This window comes from Chlamydotis macqueenii, chromosome 26, assembly GCF_036417535.1.
Source record: "Chlamydotis macqueenii isolate bChlMac1 chromosome 26, bChlMac1.mat, whole genome shotgun sequence".
Lineage (NCBI taxonomy): Eukaryota > Metazoa > Chordata > Aves > Otidiformes > Otididae > Chlamydotis > Chlamydotis macqueenii.
In genome coordinates, this window is record NC_141581.1 from 2,105,011 (window position 1) to 2,125,372 (window position 20,362).

Below are 20,362 nucleotides of genomic sequence, written 5' to 3' on the forward strand. Positions count from 1 at the left end.
AAAAGCCTCTCAACATCTACGCTTCTCTGCAGCTCTGTGCCTCAGTTTCCCAGCTAGTGGTAAAGGTTCTGAGCTGCTTTCGGAGATTCTTCAGTGAGTCTGAAGAGTACAGGAGGTCGATCTCGCTGCTGACTTGTGCTGCTGGGTGAAGGTGTGGTGTTTAGGATCCCACGGACAGCTCTCAGTTAGACCGAGTGGGTGGAATAGGAAACAACTTATTCATGATTTTGCAAGGGAAGGCTGTGATTTCCAGAGGACTTTAGTGAACACAGATGTCCCAAGGCATCAAGAACCATCTGGCTTGGTTTCCTCTGGTCTGTAGGTTCATGTAGTTCAGTGTTTGCGTAAATGAAGGATTCCTTCATGTTCTCAGAAGTGTTTGTCAGTCCCCAGAAATTCAGTGGTTAAGAATCAGAAAGATCGTTACAAGAAGCCACCGGTGTGTCAGCCAGTTCTCCTCTTCTCCACCTCTTTGACTGCCTTCCGTCTCTTTCCTTCCGCAGCACGGGGTGATCGTCGCAGATGAGGAGGAATATTTCATTGAACCGCTGAGCCCGGGAGCCAACGTCAGCGCAGGGAACGAGGGCAAGGGCAGCCCCCACGTCGTGTACAAGCGATCGTCTCTCCAGTACCCACACATGGATGCAGCCTGTGGCGTGCTAGGTATCTGTACCCACCAACACATCCTCAATCCATCCCAGTGCAGGCTGGGAAAGGCCCAGTAGACCACACTTTGAAGGTCCACACTGCACTATATGGCAAAGAACCAAGTTTATCTCCTACATTCAGGAAAGTTTTCTGTATTTTCTTGTACTCATGTTAAAGATTTCTGGTGGCCCGGTCTTTGGAAAGCTCTTGTACACTCTTCTTCACAGCAGGGCTTTTAAATTTGTAAATAGAGCGTGGAATAGAAAACAAAAAGCTGCCTCTTATTGTTCTTAAGAAAATCCTTCCAGATTTGGCCAATTGAGAAGATATTGAGAAATTGCAGTTTATGCATGCTCAGCAGAGATTCTTTGGGTTTAGTCACTGAAGATTGTGTCCACATTGAGATACATCTGCTGCCACTAGAGACTAGGGGGAGAGGTGCCTGGGAGGGTGGGATGTCGGGTCTGGTTAGTCACAGTGGGCTCTGGGATAAGTTTGTACAGAATAGCAGTTGCACATCTACCTCACTTCTGTGCTTTGGCTTCCTAAAGGCCTCCGAGACCAGCCCTGGCCTCTCCCCATGCACCTCTGGCCTTCTCGTCCTCCCTAGCAGGTTCTGTGTCCCAGAGCCTGGCTGAAATCCCCGCCCCTTCTGAATGTGCAAAGCTTTTGTATCGACCCAAAAATATTGCATGCACACAGGATGCTGCTCCCTGAGTTCACAGAGGCTTCCCCTGGTTCTGTAAGGATGAGAGGAGATGCCATGCCTCCAAAGGAGCCAGCTCGCGTTTTATGGATTAGAGTTTGTGGGTGCAGCAGCAGCGCTGTTCCCAGGTGCTCCTGGCAGGTTTGTGTGTCACTTGAGAACGTTCATCCAGTGCCCCAGCGGTGACACTACTGGAAGGGATGGAGCCTCTGGAGACACCGGGGCACTGCCAGCCTGCTCTGAGCAGGCTCTGAGTGTCCCCACAACTGCCAGCATCTCTGGAGACAACCGGCGCTCCCCTGGCCCAGCTCCTCCTGTCCTAGCTCCCAAAGTCATGTTGGGTGAAGCGCCAGCAGAGCCCCCTTCTGCTGACTCTTTGCCACATTACCTGGCTTCCAGGTGAAAGTTAGCCTGTTCCTAATTGCTTTTTGGAAAGCAAAGACCATGCAGTGGGAGCCGCAGGCCAAACACAGTTCAGAACAACCACAGAGCAACTGGTCCCAGCAAAGACATCCCGTCCCCTTGTCCTGCAGGCTGGACTTGACCTGGCCTGCCTGGCACAGCTGGGTCCTAAGCACTCCAGTGAGCTCCTTCTGATCAGCTGGAGGGACTGGAGCTGGTAGACCATGGGGCCACCTGTGATCTACCCATCTTCCCAGGCTTGCTGGATATTTTATGATCAGAGCCAGGGGATTCAGCCAGCCCTCCTGACCGGGCAGGAGAGTGGTTATAACCTCCCTGCCAGCTCTCCTGCCCTATGGTTGTCTCCAGGATGTGGGTCTGGAGCTGATGGCCCCGCTGGGGACATCTCTAGGGTTGGGTCAGTGGCACTTGAAACCTGGAGCAATATCCTACAAACCTGCTGCTGCTGCTTTGGAGGCTGCAGCCATTTCTGTGGAGGAAAAGCCAAGTCCTAAATTCAGGTCCTGGCAGGAAAAGGAAAGAGGAAATGATCTGCAATGGCTTTGTTTTCAGATTATGTCTGTGCAGTTTCTAAATCCACACCGCTCTTCCCTGCGACAGAGGCGAGGGCAGGGCCTTGCAGCGCGCAGGAAGTGAGGTGTGTGGGGCTGCCGCAGCCGGACGGGCGCACACCTCTGCCTGCAGCGCTGGGGCAGGAGGGCAAGCGGGACGGCAGCGGGGCAGTGGGAGCAGTAGGAAACACTCAGCAGATACATCCCGAGGGCGGTGGGAGCGTTTGCTGGGTCCACGCTTGGTGCATGAAGAGCTTCGCGATGGCCTTTTCTTCCCTGAAACCCAGATCATACTGCGTGCCCCTCACCTCTGTGTGCCACTGAATTACTGCTGGAGCAAAATCTTTTTCCCTTCTCAGATGAGAAGCCCTGGAAGGGGAGACACTGGTGGCTGCGAACACTGAAGCCCTCTCCTCTGAAGCCATCAGGCAACCACAGCCAGCGAGGCCAGCTACCGCTGAAGAGATCCGTCAGCACGGAGCGCTACGTGGAGACCCTGGTGGTGGCTGACAAAATGATGGTGGGGTACCACGGCCGGCGGGACATAGAGCAGTACATCCTGGCCATCATGAATATTGTAAGTGTTATAACCACATCACGAACCTTGGGGGGCCCCGGGGGCTCCGCACCCGGCAGCAGAGAGTGAGCAGGAATCAATCCCATCCTTCGCTCCTGAGTGTCTGAGGGTGCCGTGTGCTTTTCCCACAAGAAGACCAGTGAGATGGAGGGAACGCGGTGGGGAAATCAGATCCGTCCCTGGATGGCAGTGCCTTCTCCCCATCCCCAGAGCAAGACATTCAGGTCAGCAATCCTGACACGCTGCTGCCGCTGCTCGCGAGCAGTGGTGCCCTGGAGCCTGCAGGGACTCTGTTGTGTAGGGGAGGCACTGTCGGAGAGGTAAACTCTGGCCCCTCGGACCACGCTCCAGGCCAGATCTGGACAGGGAGAACAAAGCCCTTTCTTTGAACAGCATCTCTCATCCCAAATTAGCATTGCAAATAGGGCCAGCCAAGCTGAGAGACACATGGGAAAGCATAAGGACAGCGAGCTCTCACGCCTGGGGGCTGATCAGCGTGAGGGGGAGAAATATCCTCATCCTTCCACGCCACGCTGCCCGCGTCTCTGGGTTACTGCGGAGGAGCTTTCTCTGCAGCATCACATTTGGGTCGTTGCTGGCGGCAGGATATCAGGCGAGATGCGTTAACAGCCTGAACTGGCCATGCTGAGTCCTCCTGTGAGGTGAGGTAGGCTTGGAAGTTATCCATCAAACTGCCGAAAGCCCCTCTGTGACGGTTCTTTGTCCTGCAGGATCTCTTTTCATGGCTTGCTCTGTTTGCATTTCTAAAGCAGATGCCAGATTTTAAAACAATACTGTTTCTAACTGTTTCATCTGCTGTAAAACACCCATCATGTGGCAGCAGATTTCTGAGAGATGCTGTGTAGTTCCCTGCCAATGGGCAGTCAGCAAAGCTTCCTCCCCATGGCTGCGTAGTGCCCCTCCAGGCAAGGAGCAGGTGCTCTGGGATGTTGGCTTCACTGCTTGAATCTCCCCAGAAGGGGACGGCAAGGTCTGAACGTGGTTTAGGAGGCTCTGCAGTCAAAGTGGTAATGTGGAGTCGCATGTCCATTTCTGCTTTCTAAAAAGATCAGATATTAGGAAAAAATCTTAGATATTAGGAAAAATTTTTTTACACTGAGGGTGGTGGCACACTGTCCCAGGTTACCCAGCAAGGTGGTGGATGTCCCATCCCTGGAAACATTCCAGGCCAGGTTGGCCGGGGCTCTGAGCAACCTGATCTGGCTGGAGATGTCCCTGCTCCTGGCAGGGGGGTTGGACTGGATGGGCTTTGAAGGTCCCTTCCAACCCTAACCATTCTGTCATTCTATGACAAGATGGTGTTCAGACCCCGAAGCCCATGCTGACAAAGCAGCCCTGCTTCTCTCTACCAGGAGCGCAGCATGTGCCAGTCGATCGCGCTGTCACCCGGCCAGCGAGCTCATTTTTAAGACTCGTCTTTTCTTGTTTCTTGGAGGTCAGGTTGCCAAACTTTTCCAGGACTCGAGTCTGGGCAATATTGTCAATATCCTGGTGACCCGGCTGATTCTCCTCACTGAGGATCAGGTAAGGTGGGCTTTGTTGAGCCGCTTCCATCATGCGTCTGCACTTCCTTTGCGTGTCTGTGTGTTCCCCCTGGATGTCACCCCTGGGAGGTTCCCTCAGTGCAGTCTACTGGGTGCACCACATCCTCTCAATGGCAACTGGGGACTGGGTTCAGGCTGAGGAGTCCTCTGGGACTCTGAGGACTGTTTCTATGATAGGGTGGCTTTAGGGAGGTTTAAGTAGCTTCAGTCCTCCTAAAGTCCTCCATGGCCTTTGTGAAGGTGGGAGAATCTGGACTGGTGTCACTGCTCTGCTGGCATGGGAATAGGCAGTGCCTTCATATCAGAGCTTTCCTGGGAACACAGTGTTGTATTGCTTCCATTCCAGCCGACACTGGAGATTAACCACCACGCCGGGAAATCCCTGGACAGCTTCTGCAAGTGGCAGAAATCCATCGTGAACAGGAACGGCAATGGGAATGCTATCCCCGAGAATGGCATCGCCAACCATGACACTGCAGTGCTGATCACCAGGTGAGGCTGAGCAGGGCCCTGGCAGCACTTCCCTCACTGGGAGGTGTCCTCCGTGCAGCTGTCCTCTGTCTCCGTCCAAGCGATTCATCCGAGGCTTCCTTCCTGTGCGCTCCCCCGTGAGCGGCCTGGCAGCGGCTGTCCCTCAGGCTGGCTGCTTGCCAGTTTGCTTGCAGCGAGGCAGATTATTGCCGTTCAGAGAGTTAACATCCTCCAGTGTCTCCCCTCGGTCTTTGTTGTGCTCTCAAGGAGCTTAGTTTGCAGCCGTGGGTGTTTTGTGCCCCAGGAGGTCAATGGCGCAGTGCGTGCAGCAGTGTTGGGCATGTACAGGAGCCCCCCCTGGCGTCATGGAACATCGGGAATCCTACTGAAATGGAGAGGCCCATCTACTCCCGCTGTGAAAGATAAAGATACAAATGGGACCCAAGCATCGTGACAGTGACAGTGTGCCTCCAGGCAGTACAGGATTTGGCTCACATCATTTTAGGTGCCTACATGTCAGGCTGAACTCTCTCCTGGGTAGCTGATGGACACCCTTGAGGTAGTGACTTCATCCCAGGTCCTTTAGGACAAAGAGCAGTCCTGCCCTGCCCGTGTCTGCGTGCTCCTGTAACAACAGTCTAGGGCAGCAGCTTCACCTGCATGCTGAATTAGACCTCCAGAGCTGGGTGAAGGAGTATGAACCCTCATCAGAATCGATGGGTTCTTGATCCTGGAGCAGCAGAGGGTACGGGAGGGACAGCTGGAAGGACAGATGGATGGTCGGAAGGAGAGAAGATGCAGAGAGGACGACAGGGACAAAGGCAGCGGGGATGAGAGGGGATGCTGAAGGGAGAGCTGGAAGGATGGAGAGAACAAAGGGCGCTGAGAGGCAGCGCTTGGTGGTGCTGACAGCTGCACCTGGGACACTGGCTCTCCACAGGGGCAGCAGCCTGGGGAGAAGCCAGAGGCAACCCCAAGATTTACCTGTGCCGTTTTTTTCCCTCTCTTGCGGAGTGAAAGAAAGTCATAAAATGAAAGCGCTGGAGAGGGAAGGAGCCAGTTTCATTGGCGCCATGTGCCGCTCTCCTGCTCCAGTTCCCAGCAGCGACAGGAGCCATGTGCAGCCTGGTGCATCCTTCCTGGGAAGCTCATGAGAGCTGCCCGCTGCGTCCGTCCTGGGGACCTTGTGAGGTGAGAGCACACAAGCACCAGGGGAGGAGCAAGCTAAAGTGTCCTCGGCCCCAGCTTCGCTCTCCCGGGGCTGCGATGTCTGGTTTTCCTCCTGTCCTGCCGCGTGTGCAGGACACAAACACCAGCTCCAAGTTCTTCGGCCTCCCACCAGCTGTTGGATCTAACCCAACTTGCCTGGCTGGTCACACCAGGCTTGGACAGCACCAGCGCATCCGGTCCTGTCTCTGATGAATTCCCTGTCTCCCGATAACATCTTGCTGAGCTGCGGGCTTTTTTCTCTCCCAGGGACGTGTCAAACCAGAGCCTCTGAAGGCTTTAACGGTGTTCTATCAAGACAAAGCAACAAATGCTTTTCACTCATGTCGTTTCCTGCTGAGAGGTTTGGACACTTCCAGACACTGCCGGGGGCCAAAGGGATGGGAGCCATCACCAGAACTTGTTACACTTAACTCACGTGTGCTATCAGCTTGCTTCCTCCCTGCTCTCATCACCGTGGGGCTGCCGGGGTGAACGGTGTCAAATGGTCCAGCTCTCCATGAGGGTGTCCCCCAAACTCACACCATGGTCAGCATCCTCAGTGCTCCGGGCTGAAATATACCTCAGGGCTAAGGAGCGACACCCCAGACCGGCTCCGGGGCGTCCCAGCCCAGCTGCCGCCAGTCCCCTTGCCTGCCCACCCTGCATGGATTTGAGTCTTAGGCTTGCCCCTTTTTGACCCCAAACCATTTTGGTTTTGCAAAAACCCAAATGTCTGACAAGTCCCACCTCCTGCAGAAGGCGTACGGATGGAGGCGGGGAGGCCATGCGGCTCGTCTCCACAGTCTCTCTGGCCCAAACTGATTTCTTTCGGAGCTGCTGCCGTGTCCCATTGCAAGGGTGCTGCATTTCAGTTTGGAGGAGATTGCGCTTTGCTGTCCTTGCTTAGCTTTTCCTTGTAGGCAGCTAACGAGGTGCAAACAGTCAGTTCCTTGATGCAATGGCTGGAAGTCGAGGCCAGGAACAGAGGGAAGAGTCGTCTTGAATTTGTTTGGAAAATTCTCAGTAAAGAATGAAACTGAAAAAAAATATAAAAAATCACTCTAGCATTATAATGAAACCACATGGAGTTTTGAAATGGAACATGTTTTCCAACTAATTTTTTTTTTTTTAAAGTCAGAATTAAGTGTTTGATTGATACAATCTGCTGCAAGGGACTTGAGTTTACAGGCAGGACGCTGGCCCTGTCCTCTCCCACCCTGGGGCAGATCTCCAAGCCCAGCACCTCCCAGGAGAGAAGTAGCCGTCTCCCAGGGGTGCTCTGGATGCTAGCGAGAAGAGCTGGACCACCGCCCCAAACCCAAAGAGCTTCAAGGCTGGAATAGCGTTGTCCCTGACGACTTAACCATGTTTCATCACAACCAAACCTCTGACCCTGCTCAGCGCGACCCCGTAGTTAAGGGACAGGAACTATCCTTAAAAATCGAGAGTGTGTCTCCGCCTGGGGAAAATGAGTGTTGTACAATATCGATCAGTGGCACCTTACCTGTCACAGTCGGTACTTTCCATTCCAGAAGCGTCGCATGAGCCATGTGGGTTGTTTTGAAGTGTTTCGATGTGAATGCATGAGTAAAATGGAGATGCGCTTCTGAAAGGTTCTGGCGGTGCCGAAATTTAATTGTTCCTAATGCTGCCTTCTCTTCTTTGCAGATACGACATCTGCATCTACAAGAACAAACCGTGCGGCACCCTGGGTAGGTAGGATGGTGCTGGCCCTTCAGCAGCACCTCTCACCGGCGCGCGTGTCTTCGGAAGCCTGGTGAACGAGGGCTGCGCGAGGGGAAGCGCTCGCCCCACACTACGGCGAGCGCCGGCAGCGGAGCCAGGAGCAGCGCCGTGCTTTCCAGCCCGCTGGGCCGTGTAGCCTCCTTACTTCTGTAAACACTAAAAGCAGCAACCTCGAGGACGGATGGGCTCTGGAACGCTTCTGCGTTCTATCCCTGGGTTGGGTCCAGCCTGATGATTAAGAACCGCTCACATCTAGGGCTGGTCCATAGCCTACTGGAGTATTCCTGGCTTAGCAGAGAGAAATAAGACTTTTTTGTGATGACTATAAAGGGAGTTCTTTATTTAAACTGCTAGACGCAGACAGACCCTGCAGCTCTCTCTGGCTGTAGCTCCTAATTTGTCTTGTCCTGGTCTAGACTAAGCAGTCAAGGAGGGATTACTTCAGTTAAAAAGGAAAAGTTTGTGGCTCTACGACCTGATGCGGCTGCAGATGAGGTTGAGGCTGGAGATGCTGTGATGACTCGATTCGTTCCTTTAACAGAGACTGTTCCTTCTCTGGCCTGGTGCAGCGGGCACAGCCCGTGGTGGTTGAACAGTGTATGGGCAGGCTGTTGGGGGAGTCCCCTGCCACAATCCAAGGGGGATTTCTGCATGATCATCTCCCTCGACTTGCTGGCCACGCTCCTCTTGATGCAGCAGGGCAAGGGAGGGGATTCTGCCCCTCTGCTCCACTCTGATGAGACCCCACCTGCAGAACTGCATCCAGTTCTGGAGCCCCCAACATCCGAAGGACGTGGAGCTGTTGGAGAGGGTCCAGAGGAGGCCACGCAGATGCTGAGAGGGCTGGAGCAGCTCTGCTGTGAGGCCAGGCTGAGAGAGCTGGGGCTGTTCAGCCTGGAGAAGAGGAGGCTCCGGGGAGACCTGAGAGCGGCTCCCAGTGCCCAAAGGGGGCTGCAGGAAAGGTGGGGAGAGACTCTTCAGCAGGGCCTGCTGAGACAGACGAGGGGTCATGGTTTCAAAATAGAGGGAGGTAGATTCAGATTAGACATTAGGAAAAAATTTTTACACTGAGGGTGGTGGAGCACTGGCCCAGGTTGCCCAGAGAGGTGGTGGATGTCCCATCCCTGGAAACGTTCCCGGCCAGGTTGGCCGGGGCTCTGAGCAACCTGATCTGGTTGGAGATGTCAGACGGATATCATCTACCTGGACTTGTGCAAAGCTTTTGACACTGTCCTGCACAACATCCTTCTCTCTAAACTAGAGAGACATGGGTTTGATGGACGGACCACTCGGTGGATAAGGAGTTGGCTGGATGGCCGCACTCAGAGAGTGGTGGTCAACAGCTGAATGTCCATGTGGGGACCGGTCACGAGTGGCGTCCCTCAGGGGTCCGTGTTGGGCCCGGCCCTGTTCAACATCTTTGTCAGCGACATGGACAGTGGGATAGAGTGCACCCTCAGCAAGTTCGCCGATGACACCAAGCTGTGTGGTGCCGTCGACTCGCTGGAAGGGAGGGATGCCATCCAGAGGGACCTTGACAGGCTGGAGAGGTGGGCCCGTGCCAACCTCATGAAGTTCAACCAGGCCAAGTGCAAGGTCCTGCACCTGGGTCATGGCAATCCCAGGCACAAATACAGGCTGAGTGGAGAATGGATTGAGAGCAGCCCTGAGGAGAAGGACTTGGTAGTGCTGGTGGACGAGAAGCTCAACGTGAGCCGGCAATGCGCCCTCGCGGCCCAGAAGGCCAACCGCATCCTGGGCTGCACCAAGAGGAGCGTGGCCAGCAGGTCGAGGGAGGTGATTCTCCCCCTCTACTCTGCCCTGGTGAGACCCCACCTGGAGTACTGTGTCCAGTTCTGGAGCCCCCAGCACAAGAAGGACATGGACCAGTTGGAGAAGGTCCAGAGGAGGGCCACGCAGATGATAAAAGGGCTGGAGCACCTCTCTTATGAGGCCAGGCTGAGAGAGCTGGGGCTGCTCAGCCTGGAGAAGAGGAGGCTCTGGGGAGACCTGATAGCGGTCTTCCAGTACCTCAAGGGGGCCTACAAGAGAGATGGGGAGAGGCTGTTTAGTAGGGCCTGTTGCATTAGGACAAGGAGTAATGGTTTTAAAATAGAGGGGGGTAGATTTAGATTGGATATTAGGAAAAAATTTTTTACAATGCGAGTTATAGAACACTGGAACAGGTTGCCCAGAAAGGTGGTAGAAGCCCCATCCCTGGAAACGTTCAAGGCCAGGATGGATGAGGCTCTGAGCAACCTGATCTGGTTGGAGATGTCCCTGCTCCTTGTAGGCGGGGTTGGACTAGATGACCTTTGAAGGTCCCTTCCAACCCTAACCATTCTATGATTCTATGATCCAGCCTGCCAGATGGAATCAGGCTGCATTTCTGACCATGATGGGTGTCAGCCAGAACAAAGTGTGGGTGGTGAGGTTGGATCCTGGCTCACTTGGGTTTCCAGGCTGCCCTGGCTGCTGATCACCAGCAGTCTCAGTGTCGTGACAAGGGTTACTCCCCTCTGCACGCAGTCTGGGGTTTGGATATCAAATTCCAAGGATTTTGATGCATTCATAGCGTTCCTGAGCCTGTCATTGTTGAATCAGTTGACACTGCTGAGTGACCCTGTGCCCACAGCCTGTAAGAACCATGGGTCCATCCCAAAGCCCAGTGCAACCGGTGGGAAGAAACTTGTTATGGACAGCAAGTTGTGCTCGGTGTTAGTAAGTGTGAAGCACATCAGTTAGCTCCCACGTGCCACCCGTGTCCACTACAGATGCTTTGTGCTGACCCTGTGTGACAGCTCTGTCTGGTTTCCCTAGGCCTGGCCCCCGTCGGCGGGATGTGCGAACGAGAACGAAGCTGCAGCATCAATGAGGACATTGGCCTGGCCACCGCGTTCACCATTGCCCACGAGATCGGCCACACGTGAGTACTGTGCCAGAAGAGTCCCTGGGAGTGGCCATCGAAGGGAAGGGCCCTGTTGGTTTGTTCCTGCCAACAGGAGCTGAAAAATCCTTCCTACGGATGATCTACATGTGTTGAAAATGTAGCAACTGATCATCTCTCTGTTGCCTTGGTGATTCTCTCTAGGTTTGGCATGAATCATGATGGGGTCGGCAACAGCTGTGGCTCCCGAGGGCAAGAAACAGCCAAGCTCATGGCTGCTCACATCACCATGAAGACCAACCCGTTTGTATGGTCCACGTGCAGCAGGGATTACATCACCAGCTTCCTGGAGTAAGGAACCCATCTCACCTTACCCTTCCTTCTACCTTGCAACCAGTACACACCTCCAGCCTCTCACAGTCACTTGTGAGGAGTGGGTAAAACCAAAGAAAAGCCCCCCAAGCACACAGCCCATGCACCTTTTGCCTTGTCTCCCAGCATCTCATCCTATCCCAAGAGGCACGTGCTTTCCTTCCTTCCTTTAGACTTTCCCATGGTTTGCTTGCCTGCTGAAGACACTAACCCCGTTTACCTTGCAGCTGTGAGACCTTTATTTAGGTTCCCCGCTTCCAGAAGCTTCACAAATATATCTGTAGCTTCTGGAGGCACGTGGATGTTTCTGAAGTTCAGCCAGGAGTTGCAGGGACGGGTTGGTGTGCTGGGGAAGGAGAATTTGGAGACAGGACAGGGTCTGCGTGGTCTGGGCAGCTTCTCCAGACACTCAGGAAGAGAGTTTTCATTCGTGAACAAGCAAGGAGAAAGGTTTTTGGTTTGGTTTTTTTTTTCCCAAATCACCCTTAGGATTCAGAGTTTCGATACTGTCACCTTGCCTGAGTCATGCTTCTGCAGCCTGAAAGAGCTTCTCATCCAGGGTTCAGGCAGCCCCCAGGGTTTCTGTCATGAAACGAGCAGTCAGGATCAGTTTTGGTGAGGTTTTGGGTAGGATATGGGCACTACCTAATAGAAGGACTGGGTAGGACTTGAGGCACAACTGGAAGAAGCAGATGTGTGGGGTCAAATGTGGTGGGAAGTCCCTGGGAAGCCTGAATACCAGACCAGGTGCCGTTGTAATGCTGCAAGATGGGCGGCGAAGGCGAGCCTCCCCGAGGGGCTGCCGCCTGCCCCGCTGTCCGCAAAGCTTGGCCAAACCATGCAGCCCCTCACCAAATCCCACATCTGGCAGTTCACGTTTGGCCGCAGCAAAACCTATCCCACTCACTCTTGACCCCTGGACACGCATGCAGCGAGGCGTGTTACACAGACAGTGCCGGGAAAGCACCGTGGCGGAGGCTGCTTTGTCCTCAGGTAACCCCGACGCCTCGGAGGGGCTGGCGGAGGACGACGAGTTTGTGTCGATCCTCTCCACGGTTTGTGCTGGCCGCCCCCGCCCAAGCGCGGCCCCGGGAGCCTCAACTGGGATGGGGCCGTGGTGCGTGCAAGACCCCAGGACACAGGGCCAGGGGGAGTGGTGACAGGGGCCTTGATTTAGGGAGAGCTCAGAGAGCAGCGAGGAAGGGGGAGGGAAAGGCATGTTTCTTGCAAAAATTTGGACGCTCCTACAAAGCTCTGGCACGCAGAAGGACGAGCTTGGAGAGCAGGGGCGCTCGGCACCTCAGGTTGCTCTCGGCGGGGGCTCTACAGCCATGGGGTGGGAGGGCAGCTCCTCCACCCATCCACCACCCTGGGGTCGCAGGCACACGCTGGACCGCAGGTCTGCTGGACCCGGGACCTGTCGGGACAACCAAGCCTGCAAACCCCTCAGGTTAAAACTTCTAGAGTTACTTAGGAACAAGCATGTGCTTCCTGGCCCCGAGCGCACAGATAGGAAGACTTCAGAGCGCTTTCTCAGCACCGATTTTGCCCGGAGGAGGCTGGTGGAGTTGTCCCCCCCAGCAGCCAAGCATGCGAGAGCTCAGCCCACGTGGAGCCGGGAGTGCCTGCTGCTGGTCCTCCACCGCAATGCTCTCCTATCAGCCTTCCTGAGCTCTGATTCTCATCTCTTCTTTCCAGCTCTGGGATGGGATTATGCCTGAACAACGCTCCTCCCAAGCAAGACTTCATCTACCCAACAGTGGCTCCAGGACAGGCCTACGATGCCGACGAACAGTGCCGTTTCCAGTACGGAGTTAAATCTCGCCAGTGTAAATACGGGGTAGAGAGCCTTCCTGCTTTACTATCGGTTCCCAGGGGGTGGAGGACTGGGGCTACAAGGGCGAAGGGGCCATGGGGCTGTTCCTCTGCTGCCCACATCGCTTTGCTGTCCCACTTCAAATGAAGGGTACGGGCACGTTCCCTGTGAGCTTTTTGCCTTGCTTCCCTGTGAGACGACGGAGGAGGTTGTTTCCCGTCTGCAAAGGTTGAGCCCAGCTCAGTTTCAGTCAGATTATTCCCATGGGAAGAGATCTCTTGCCGCTGTCTGATACCTTGGCTGCTGCTGGACCTCAGCTAAAAGCCGAGGTGCTGTCCGTTCATCTAGGCTCCTCTCTCAGTGGCATTTTGCACACAGACATATTTTTCATATTCCTTACTAGAAGTCATTCTGCCGCTTGCATAAACTTGGGAGGAGAGACTTCCCTCTTCCAGGTGAGGTGGGTTGATGTGCTGTAGGTTGGTCTGAGGGACAGCTGCCCACCTAAGCCGCTCCCACCGTCACGCTGCCATCTTTGAATCCAGGAAACCACTGAAAGGAGATGTTGTTTCAGGAGAAAAAAAATCTCAGCCTGACATTCTGCTGTTCTGAACATGCTGGACATCACCAAATATCTGAGCGTAGTGGCAAGGGGCAAGCGTCTGCACTGAAGGGCTAATTGAGCTCTTTAACACACCCACATTCCCCTAGAGAAAACAGGGGAGCCAGCAGTGAGGTGTGTTGTCTGATGAACACACGTGTATGTATGCCCACCCCAGTTCAAACCCGGGAAGGCTGTGAAGGAGGAAAGACATCAGATCAGGGTTTCGTTTCTCTTGCAACCATGTCAATCCGAGCCCAGTGCCACCATCAAAGTGACCCGACGTGAACCAGTTTATCACTCTGAGTGTTGATCTATTTAGTGTTCTAAACCACCTTCTGGTGGGCTCACCAGCTTGTCTTGGTGAGCCAAGGACAAAGCTTGGCCCTTCCTGGTCCAGTGCTGTCCTTGACATGGCCCAGGGGCCCAGAGCCCGCTGGACGTGGGGCAGATGCGGTCTGGTGAGGTGCCCAGAGCAGCAGCGGGAGAAGTCCAGGTCCGAGTACCGTGGCCGTGGTATCTGATGTCGGGTGCTAACAATGCGGTCTGTGCCCCTCATCAGCTGAGCCAGAGGTGGTGGAATGGAAACTTTCCGCGTTTACGTGCCTGTTTCCCAGCTAATTTTTAACTTGGGCAGGCACTTCCTGTATATATACAAGTATCACAAAAGCAGGAGATGTCCCTGCAGTGACCCTTTCAGCCCAGCCTGTCTTTCGTCTTGTTTGGGAGAAGCGCAACAGGCGTGAGGGCTCCAGTGCGTGCAGAGAAATCTGGGTAAACGTGTAAATCCACCCATCCTGCGCCCCGAGTAAACAGACTCCAGGGTGATGGTGCAACCACGGCAGGATCCCTTCTTCCATACCAGTGCAGAGCGGACGATTAGGAGATACGATGAGTGTAGATGAGCAGATGTCACTGGTTGAAGCTGGGACGTCCTCTCCCTTGGTGGCACGGAGACAAGAGACCATACAGGAGCTCCTGCTTCCCAGTAGCCGTGCTGCTCTCCAAGAGCAGTATGGAGGGGCAGATGCCTTTTGAAGATGGGAGAGACTTTCTCCTTTCACTGGTTAAAACCAGCTGCAGCTGGGCTTTGGCGAAGGAGTTGGGAACCAAAATCCCTTTGCTTCTCAGAGCTGTAGTCCTCGGTGCAGACTCCGTAGTGTTTTCCGTTGCGGCCTCGCCCTGTGTCACTCTGCTGTCACAACCCCAGGAACGGGAGGGAAGCAGGGAAATCCCGAGCTTGTCTTTCCATCCCTCTTGGTACCAGCAGAGATTAGCAGCTGTGACAACTTTGCAGAGTCTCTGTCATGGACCTAACATTTGGGTGGATTCTGGAATGGCCAAGGAAAGCTTTGTGTTTGCTGGTGCTCTGAGAGGTTAGGATGGGCTGAAGCTCAGGATCTGCGGCTCAGGAGACCTCCTGGAAATAGGAATGGAGACCTCAGCCCGCTATCACTCAGTGGACCCAACTGCACCTAGCAGAGACAGAGAGCAGAAGTGCCCGCTTCTGGAGCAGCTTAAGGGCTAGCTGAGTATCTGGGATTATTTTGATTATTCTGAAAACAGCTCTAAGTCTTTCCTTTTGGACTGGTAGGCTGCCTGGAGGTGGCCAGTACACAAGCTCATCACACTGTGACCTGCAGTGCGTTCCTGTAGCAGGAGCTGATGGCTGTGCCACATTGATGCTCCCGGGGAGTCCCAGCTTCCCGCAGAGGCAGATCCAGATCCGCGTGGCAGATCTGGACCCCCGTGGGGTAGGGATGCTCATGGCAGATGCTAGGAATGGGCCCTTGTCCTCGGCCTCCACTGCACAGAACCGAAATAAGAGGACATCCGTCAGCCCCGGGGAGAGGGGTCAGGTGGAGCACAGCGAGGTTAGCTCGGGCCTCACCAGGATGTCCGTGGAGATGGGTTCTCTGTGGCACAAAGACCAGGTTTGGCTGGGGAGGCAGCTCTGACACCTGAGCACGGTGGAACCTCCACATCCAGAGAACCCCCCCTGTGGAGAGGTCCTCAGGCTTAGATCAGAGAAGGGGGTGAGCTGTCAGTGGCCTTGGGGTGACTGTGGCTGGCAACACCTTGCAAGGTTTTATCTCCTTTTCCCCCCAAAGTGCTGAAAACCCTCCTGTCCCTGTGTCCCAGCCCAGCTGGGATGCCCCGAGAGCACTGGTGTGCCTGCTGCCCCAGCCTCGCAGCCTCCAGCACAAGCAAATCCTAATCTCGACTTTCTTTCTTTGTCTCTTTCTTCCTCCCTCCCCCTCTCTCTTCCCCAAAATTTCTCTCTTTCCAGGAAGTCTGCAGTGAGTTATGGTGTCTGAGTAAAAGCAACCGCTGCATAACCAACAGCATCCCTGCTGCGGAGGGGACCATCTGCCAAACCAACACCATTGAAAAGGGGGTAAGGAAGCCCGGGGCGCCGTACTGAGTTGACAGTGAGTGGCTGAATCCCTCTTCCAGCAATAACGGGGATTATTGTTTGCGCTGGTGAGCACGACGTTGATTTAAGAGCACCCACCAGCCTGTCCTCCCCTGCCTCCCAGGGCCTGGAGCCACCCCCACCCTCCCTGCCAGCGCAGAGGGAGGCTGGGACGTGCCAGGGAGCCCAGGGGCCCGTAATCACAATGGCAATTTTTTTTCTACTAGTCATTTTTTTTACCAGCTTTTCCCACTTTTAAACATCTCTTTTTTCCCCCACTTACTAGTTGGTTTTTAACCAAGGCTCTTGAAAAGTCCTAAAAGAAGTGAAGTGGCAAGCAGTTGCAGCCCCCAGGACTTGTGGGAGCTGTTCCTGGTGAAGATACTGACCCAGTCCCAACCCCCTGTTACCTTCCCGTGCTTATGTTTTCTATTAATTCGTGCTTCAGAAGTGATCTGATGTCCTTGGGTGAAAGGAGATGCCCCTTTGTGTTACGTTTCTACACCTTCTCCGCCCTTGGCTGGAGCAGGTCTCTGAGGTCTGCCCTGCTTCTCCCGTGCCAGCTGGGGCGAGCGCAGGGCAGGATCAACAGTGGGAGCTGTTGAAGGTGTGCGAGATTAAGGTGATTAGGGTGATTAAGACTAGGGTGAGTTTCTTCTCTGTCACCCAGCTGGGGAAGGAGTGAGGTGGGGAGAATGAGCACAGCTCTGTTGGATGGTGGCTGCCTGCACATCCCAGACCTCTGGTTGTTTCTTCCTCCCAAATTTTCCTTTTGTTGTTTTTTTCTTTTTTTTTTTTTTTTTTTTTTTAACTGGTCCCCCGTGGTTGTTAGGGCTTCCCCTGTCCTACCCCAGGAACCCACAGTGGGTGACTTCAGGCCCAGATCTTGTTCCTGCTGCCCTGGGGGTGTCCCCAGCTGCCTGGTTGCTCAGACAGCAGGTTCACTGTCTCCACTGGCTCCTTCCCTGCCTGTTTTGGTTTTCTTTGTGGCAAGACAGCAAGTGAGCCCAAAGGACCAAAGTTTATTTTTACAGCAGTGTTTTATACTCTTTACCTGCATGCTCTTTGTCTATGATCTCTATTCCTATAGGGCAACTATTAGCACGATCTCTACCACCCCACTATTTGTCCAATTAGCTTTACGCTCTTGATTGACATTGTATCATTGTTCTTCATCACGTACTTCTTCACACCGTTGCTTCTCAGCACGTACTCTTGCTTTGTCCATTGTGCTCAGGTCCTGTTTGCTTCGATACATTCACCCCTATTCCCATCCGCATTACTCACTTTGCTACATTCACTTACATCGATACATTTGCTCATATTCCCATCCACTACATTTCTTTTCTCTTTTTTTTTTTTTAAATTTCCATTAATCAAGCACTTGTTATGCAGGTTGTGGTCAGCGCACCCTGTGAGGATGCCTTTCGTTACGCATCCTCCCTCCATGCGTGCCCCCAGCTCGTATCTGCTCTTGCAGCCGGCACGCATCCGCACTTGCTGCTCCCAGCAGCCGGGGTGCAAGGGCAGAGCTCTAGGAGCCCTGATCACACACAAAGGGGTTTGCAGGGGGCTGGGCAGGCTCCTGGGTCCTTCCTGCAAAAGCAGCAGCCTCAGTACCTCCGGTCTGCAGCATCGGCAGGGACACCAGGAAGGCTGTGCCTGCAGAGCATCGCCTCTGCGTGGGATCGTGCCCTTGGAAAGGCACTGGCATGCGAGGAGGTCGCTAGCTGAGTGTCCTGGGAGGCCCTGGTTCATTTTTCCCTGCTGTGCTGCCCGTGGAGAGCCTGGCTCAGGAGCCAGGAGAGGCTGTGCCAGCAGCTCCAGGGTGGGTTATCAGCCCCTGGAAGGAGCGCACAGCAGTTTCTTCCTTCCTGGGATTATCTCAGCCCCGCAAGGCACCGTGTCCGGCACCATGCCCGGAGAACGGCAGCGGCTCTGGCAGTGTCCTGCTCCTTGCGTCACTGTTGACTCCAGGGGGTGCAGGACACTTTCCAGGTCCGAGGGAAGTGTTTCATAGATGTGTTTCCGTGAGCATCTGTCACCAGTGGGGCAGAGACAGGTCAGCGCTGCAGACCTTCTGCCGATCGGGTCGTTTTAACACATTAACCACAACCTGAGCTCCCAGAACACGTACAAACCTCACTCCGTCCTGGGGGGAAGCCAGTAGCGGTGGCGGGATCCGTGCCCTGCAGGGATCCTGGCCCCACCGCCCCGCAGCTCCCATCCAAGTCCCGCCTGCGACTCACTGCTGCGCGCTGTTATAGGCAGTGAGATGTGTGCTCTGCCGTGTCCCTGTTCACAACGGGTGTCACTCTGGTTGACCCAGGCACCCGGGACCCCTTTAGAGGAGCAGGGATGTGGTCCAGCTTGCCCATGTCTGCCTGCCCCCGGGATGGTGCACCAGGCGTTGGGTGTGGAGGCACCGGTCCCCGCATCTCTGCAAACCCCCCGTAGGCAGCGTGCACAAGTGGTGACACCATGACTCGGAGGAAAGGGCGCCTGGGGAAAGGCAAATGCCTTCTGCACTGGAGAACTTGACTCCAAGGCCAGAGCAGCTCTGAGTTCAGATTTCACAGGATCAAACCGGATCCCAGCTCTGAACGGACTGCCATGCCTGATGGAGGGTGGGGAGCGCCCTGGGAGGAGGACACTGTGTGCTCAGGGTGTTTGGAGCTCTGTCTTTCCCCAGTGGTGCTACAAGAGGGAGTGTGTGCCTTTCGGCACCCGGCCAGAGGGTGTGGACGGCGCCTGGGGAGCCTGGTCCTCCTGGGGAGAGTGCAGCAGGACGTGCGGCGGAGGCGTGTCGTCATCCATTCGCCACTGTGACAGCCCGCGGTAGGTGGACGTGCACACGGCCATGTCACTGTGACCCTGCCTTGTCCTGGCTGCATGGCATCACTGTTCGAGCTAGCGGGGAAGGCGGCAGCCAAGTGCCTGTGCAGCTCTGCACTGGGTTCCCGGGAGGATCTCAGCTCCTGCATGCAAATCCCTGCTCACTGCTTTTGCCTCTGCTGTTGGGTCTTCAGACCCAAAGTCACGTGGAGTACTCCGCTGCGCGCTTGCAGCGGAGCGTGTGAAGGCTGCTGGGGGAATGCACTTCTTCAGCAGCCCCTCCGCGCAGGATCCACCCTTGCAGTGGCGCAGGGTTGGGAAAAGCCACAGTGCTCTGGCAAGCTTGGGGCAGCTGCCTGCCGCCAGCGCGGCTCGCTGCGCTGAGCGGGTTCTCCTGTCTCCTTCCCGCTTTGGCAGGCCCACGATTGGAGGGAAGTACTGCCTGGGAGAGCGGAAGCGGTACCGATCCTGCAACACCGATGTGAGTAGCAGTGGGCTTGGGGACAGGAGCGGTGGTGGGCTGGCTGGCCTTTGCTGGTGGGACAGGCAGCGGTGTGGCTGCAGGGCGTTACGTGCAGCTGTGGAAACCGCTGGAGGAGGCGGTGGCGCTGGGTGGGGATGAGCCGTGCTACGCCAGCAGCAATCCTGCAGTGGGGAAAGCCGAGCAGGACCATGCACGCCTGCACCGGCTGCGAGCTGGCTCGCAGGGCAGGTGGGAGGTACATACCTGCAGGGCTTCAGCATCAAGAAGGGGCCCAAAAAGATAATGAGGAAAAGGGGAGAGATCAGAGGCTTCCAGCACTGACGTGACAGCCGTTGCCTCTCACGCGCTGCAAGCGCAGGCCTGGTCAGGTGAGAGCAGCTCACGAAACGTGCTGTAGCACCCGCTTCCCAGGTGTCCCATTGTCGGGGCTGGCGTCCATCTCCCAGAAGGGCTGGTGTTAGGCACAGCTGGGAACCCTGCAGCAGCTCCTGCCCTCCTAGCAGATAAGGCAGGCTACTCCCCGCAACGTGCTGACCGCTGGCTGTGTGGCCGCAGGACTGCCCGCCGGGCTCCCAGGACTTCCGAGAGCTGCAGTGTGCCGAGTTCGATAACGTCCCCTTCCGAGGGAAGTACTACACCTGGAAGACGTACCGTGGAGGTGAGCGCTGGGGCTGGGCTGAGCATCCCGTGGCTCAGGGCCGTGCCGTGCGGGGCTTTGCTCTCCCTCATTCTCCGCAGGGACAGGTCTGGTGGTCCAAGTGGGTGGGCAGTTAGTCCCCATCTCTGCTAGCCCAGCCCTGTGTCCCTGGGGTGTGCCGCCTCCTCGCGTGACCGTGGCCCAGCACGCATTCCTCCAGGCGCTGCTCCGTGACTGTCCTGCCGTGCCCTGGGTCGCTTACCTCTGTGCAATTCCTTTTTCACTTCATTGCTCTGCTTGAAACAATTCCAGCAGCGTCAGAGCTGTTTTAACTTCTTTCCTCGAGTTTGTTTCCTTAACTGCTGAGTGAGCAAAGAGGACGACAGACAAGAGCAGGGAGCTGCTGGTGTCTGGTACC

The 20,362-nt window shown here is 55.3% G+C and overlaps 1 protein-coding gene across 2 annotated transcripts in view; it reads left to right on the top strand.

Annotated features, from left to right (window-relative positions):
• Positions 1 to 20,362, top strand: part of ADAMTS10 (ADAM metallopeptidase with thrombospondin type 1 motif 10) — a 63,380-nt gene that overhangs the window by 27,470 nt on the left and 15,548 nt on the right. For both annotated transcript variants that reach the window (XM_086767383.1, XM_086767382.1), the window contains 12 exons: positions 504 to 663; positions 2,688 to 2,905; positions 4,367 to 4,450; positions 4,817 to 4,962; positions 7,819 to 7,862; positions 10,717 to 10,822; positions 10,988 to 11,134; positions 12,854 to 12,995; positions 15,863 to 15,970; positions 18,681 to 18,826; positions 19,241 to 19,304; positions 19,863 to 19,965. In XM_086767383.1, coding sequence (XP_086623509.1) covers positions 504 to 663; positions 2,688 to 2,905; positions 4,367 to 4,450; positions 4,817 to 4,962; positions 7,819 to 7,862; positions 10,717 to 10,822; positions 10,988 to 11,134; positions 12,854 to 12,995; positions 15,863 to 15,970; positions 18,681 to 18,826; positions 19,241 to 19,304; positions 19,863 to 19,965 — 1,468 coding nt within the window. The remainder of the gene's footprint in view (positions 1 to 503; positions 664 to 2,687; positions 2,906 to 4,366; positions 4,451 to 4,816; positions 4,963 to 7,818; positions 7,863 to 10,716; positions 10,823 to 10,987; positions 11,135 to 12,853; positions 12,996 to 15,862; positions 15,971 to 18,680; positions 18,827 to 19,240; positions 19,305 to 19,862; positions 19,966 to 20,362) is intronic.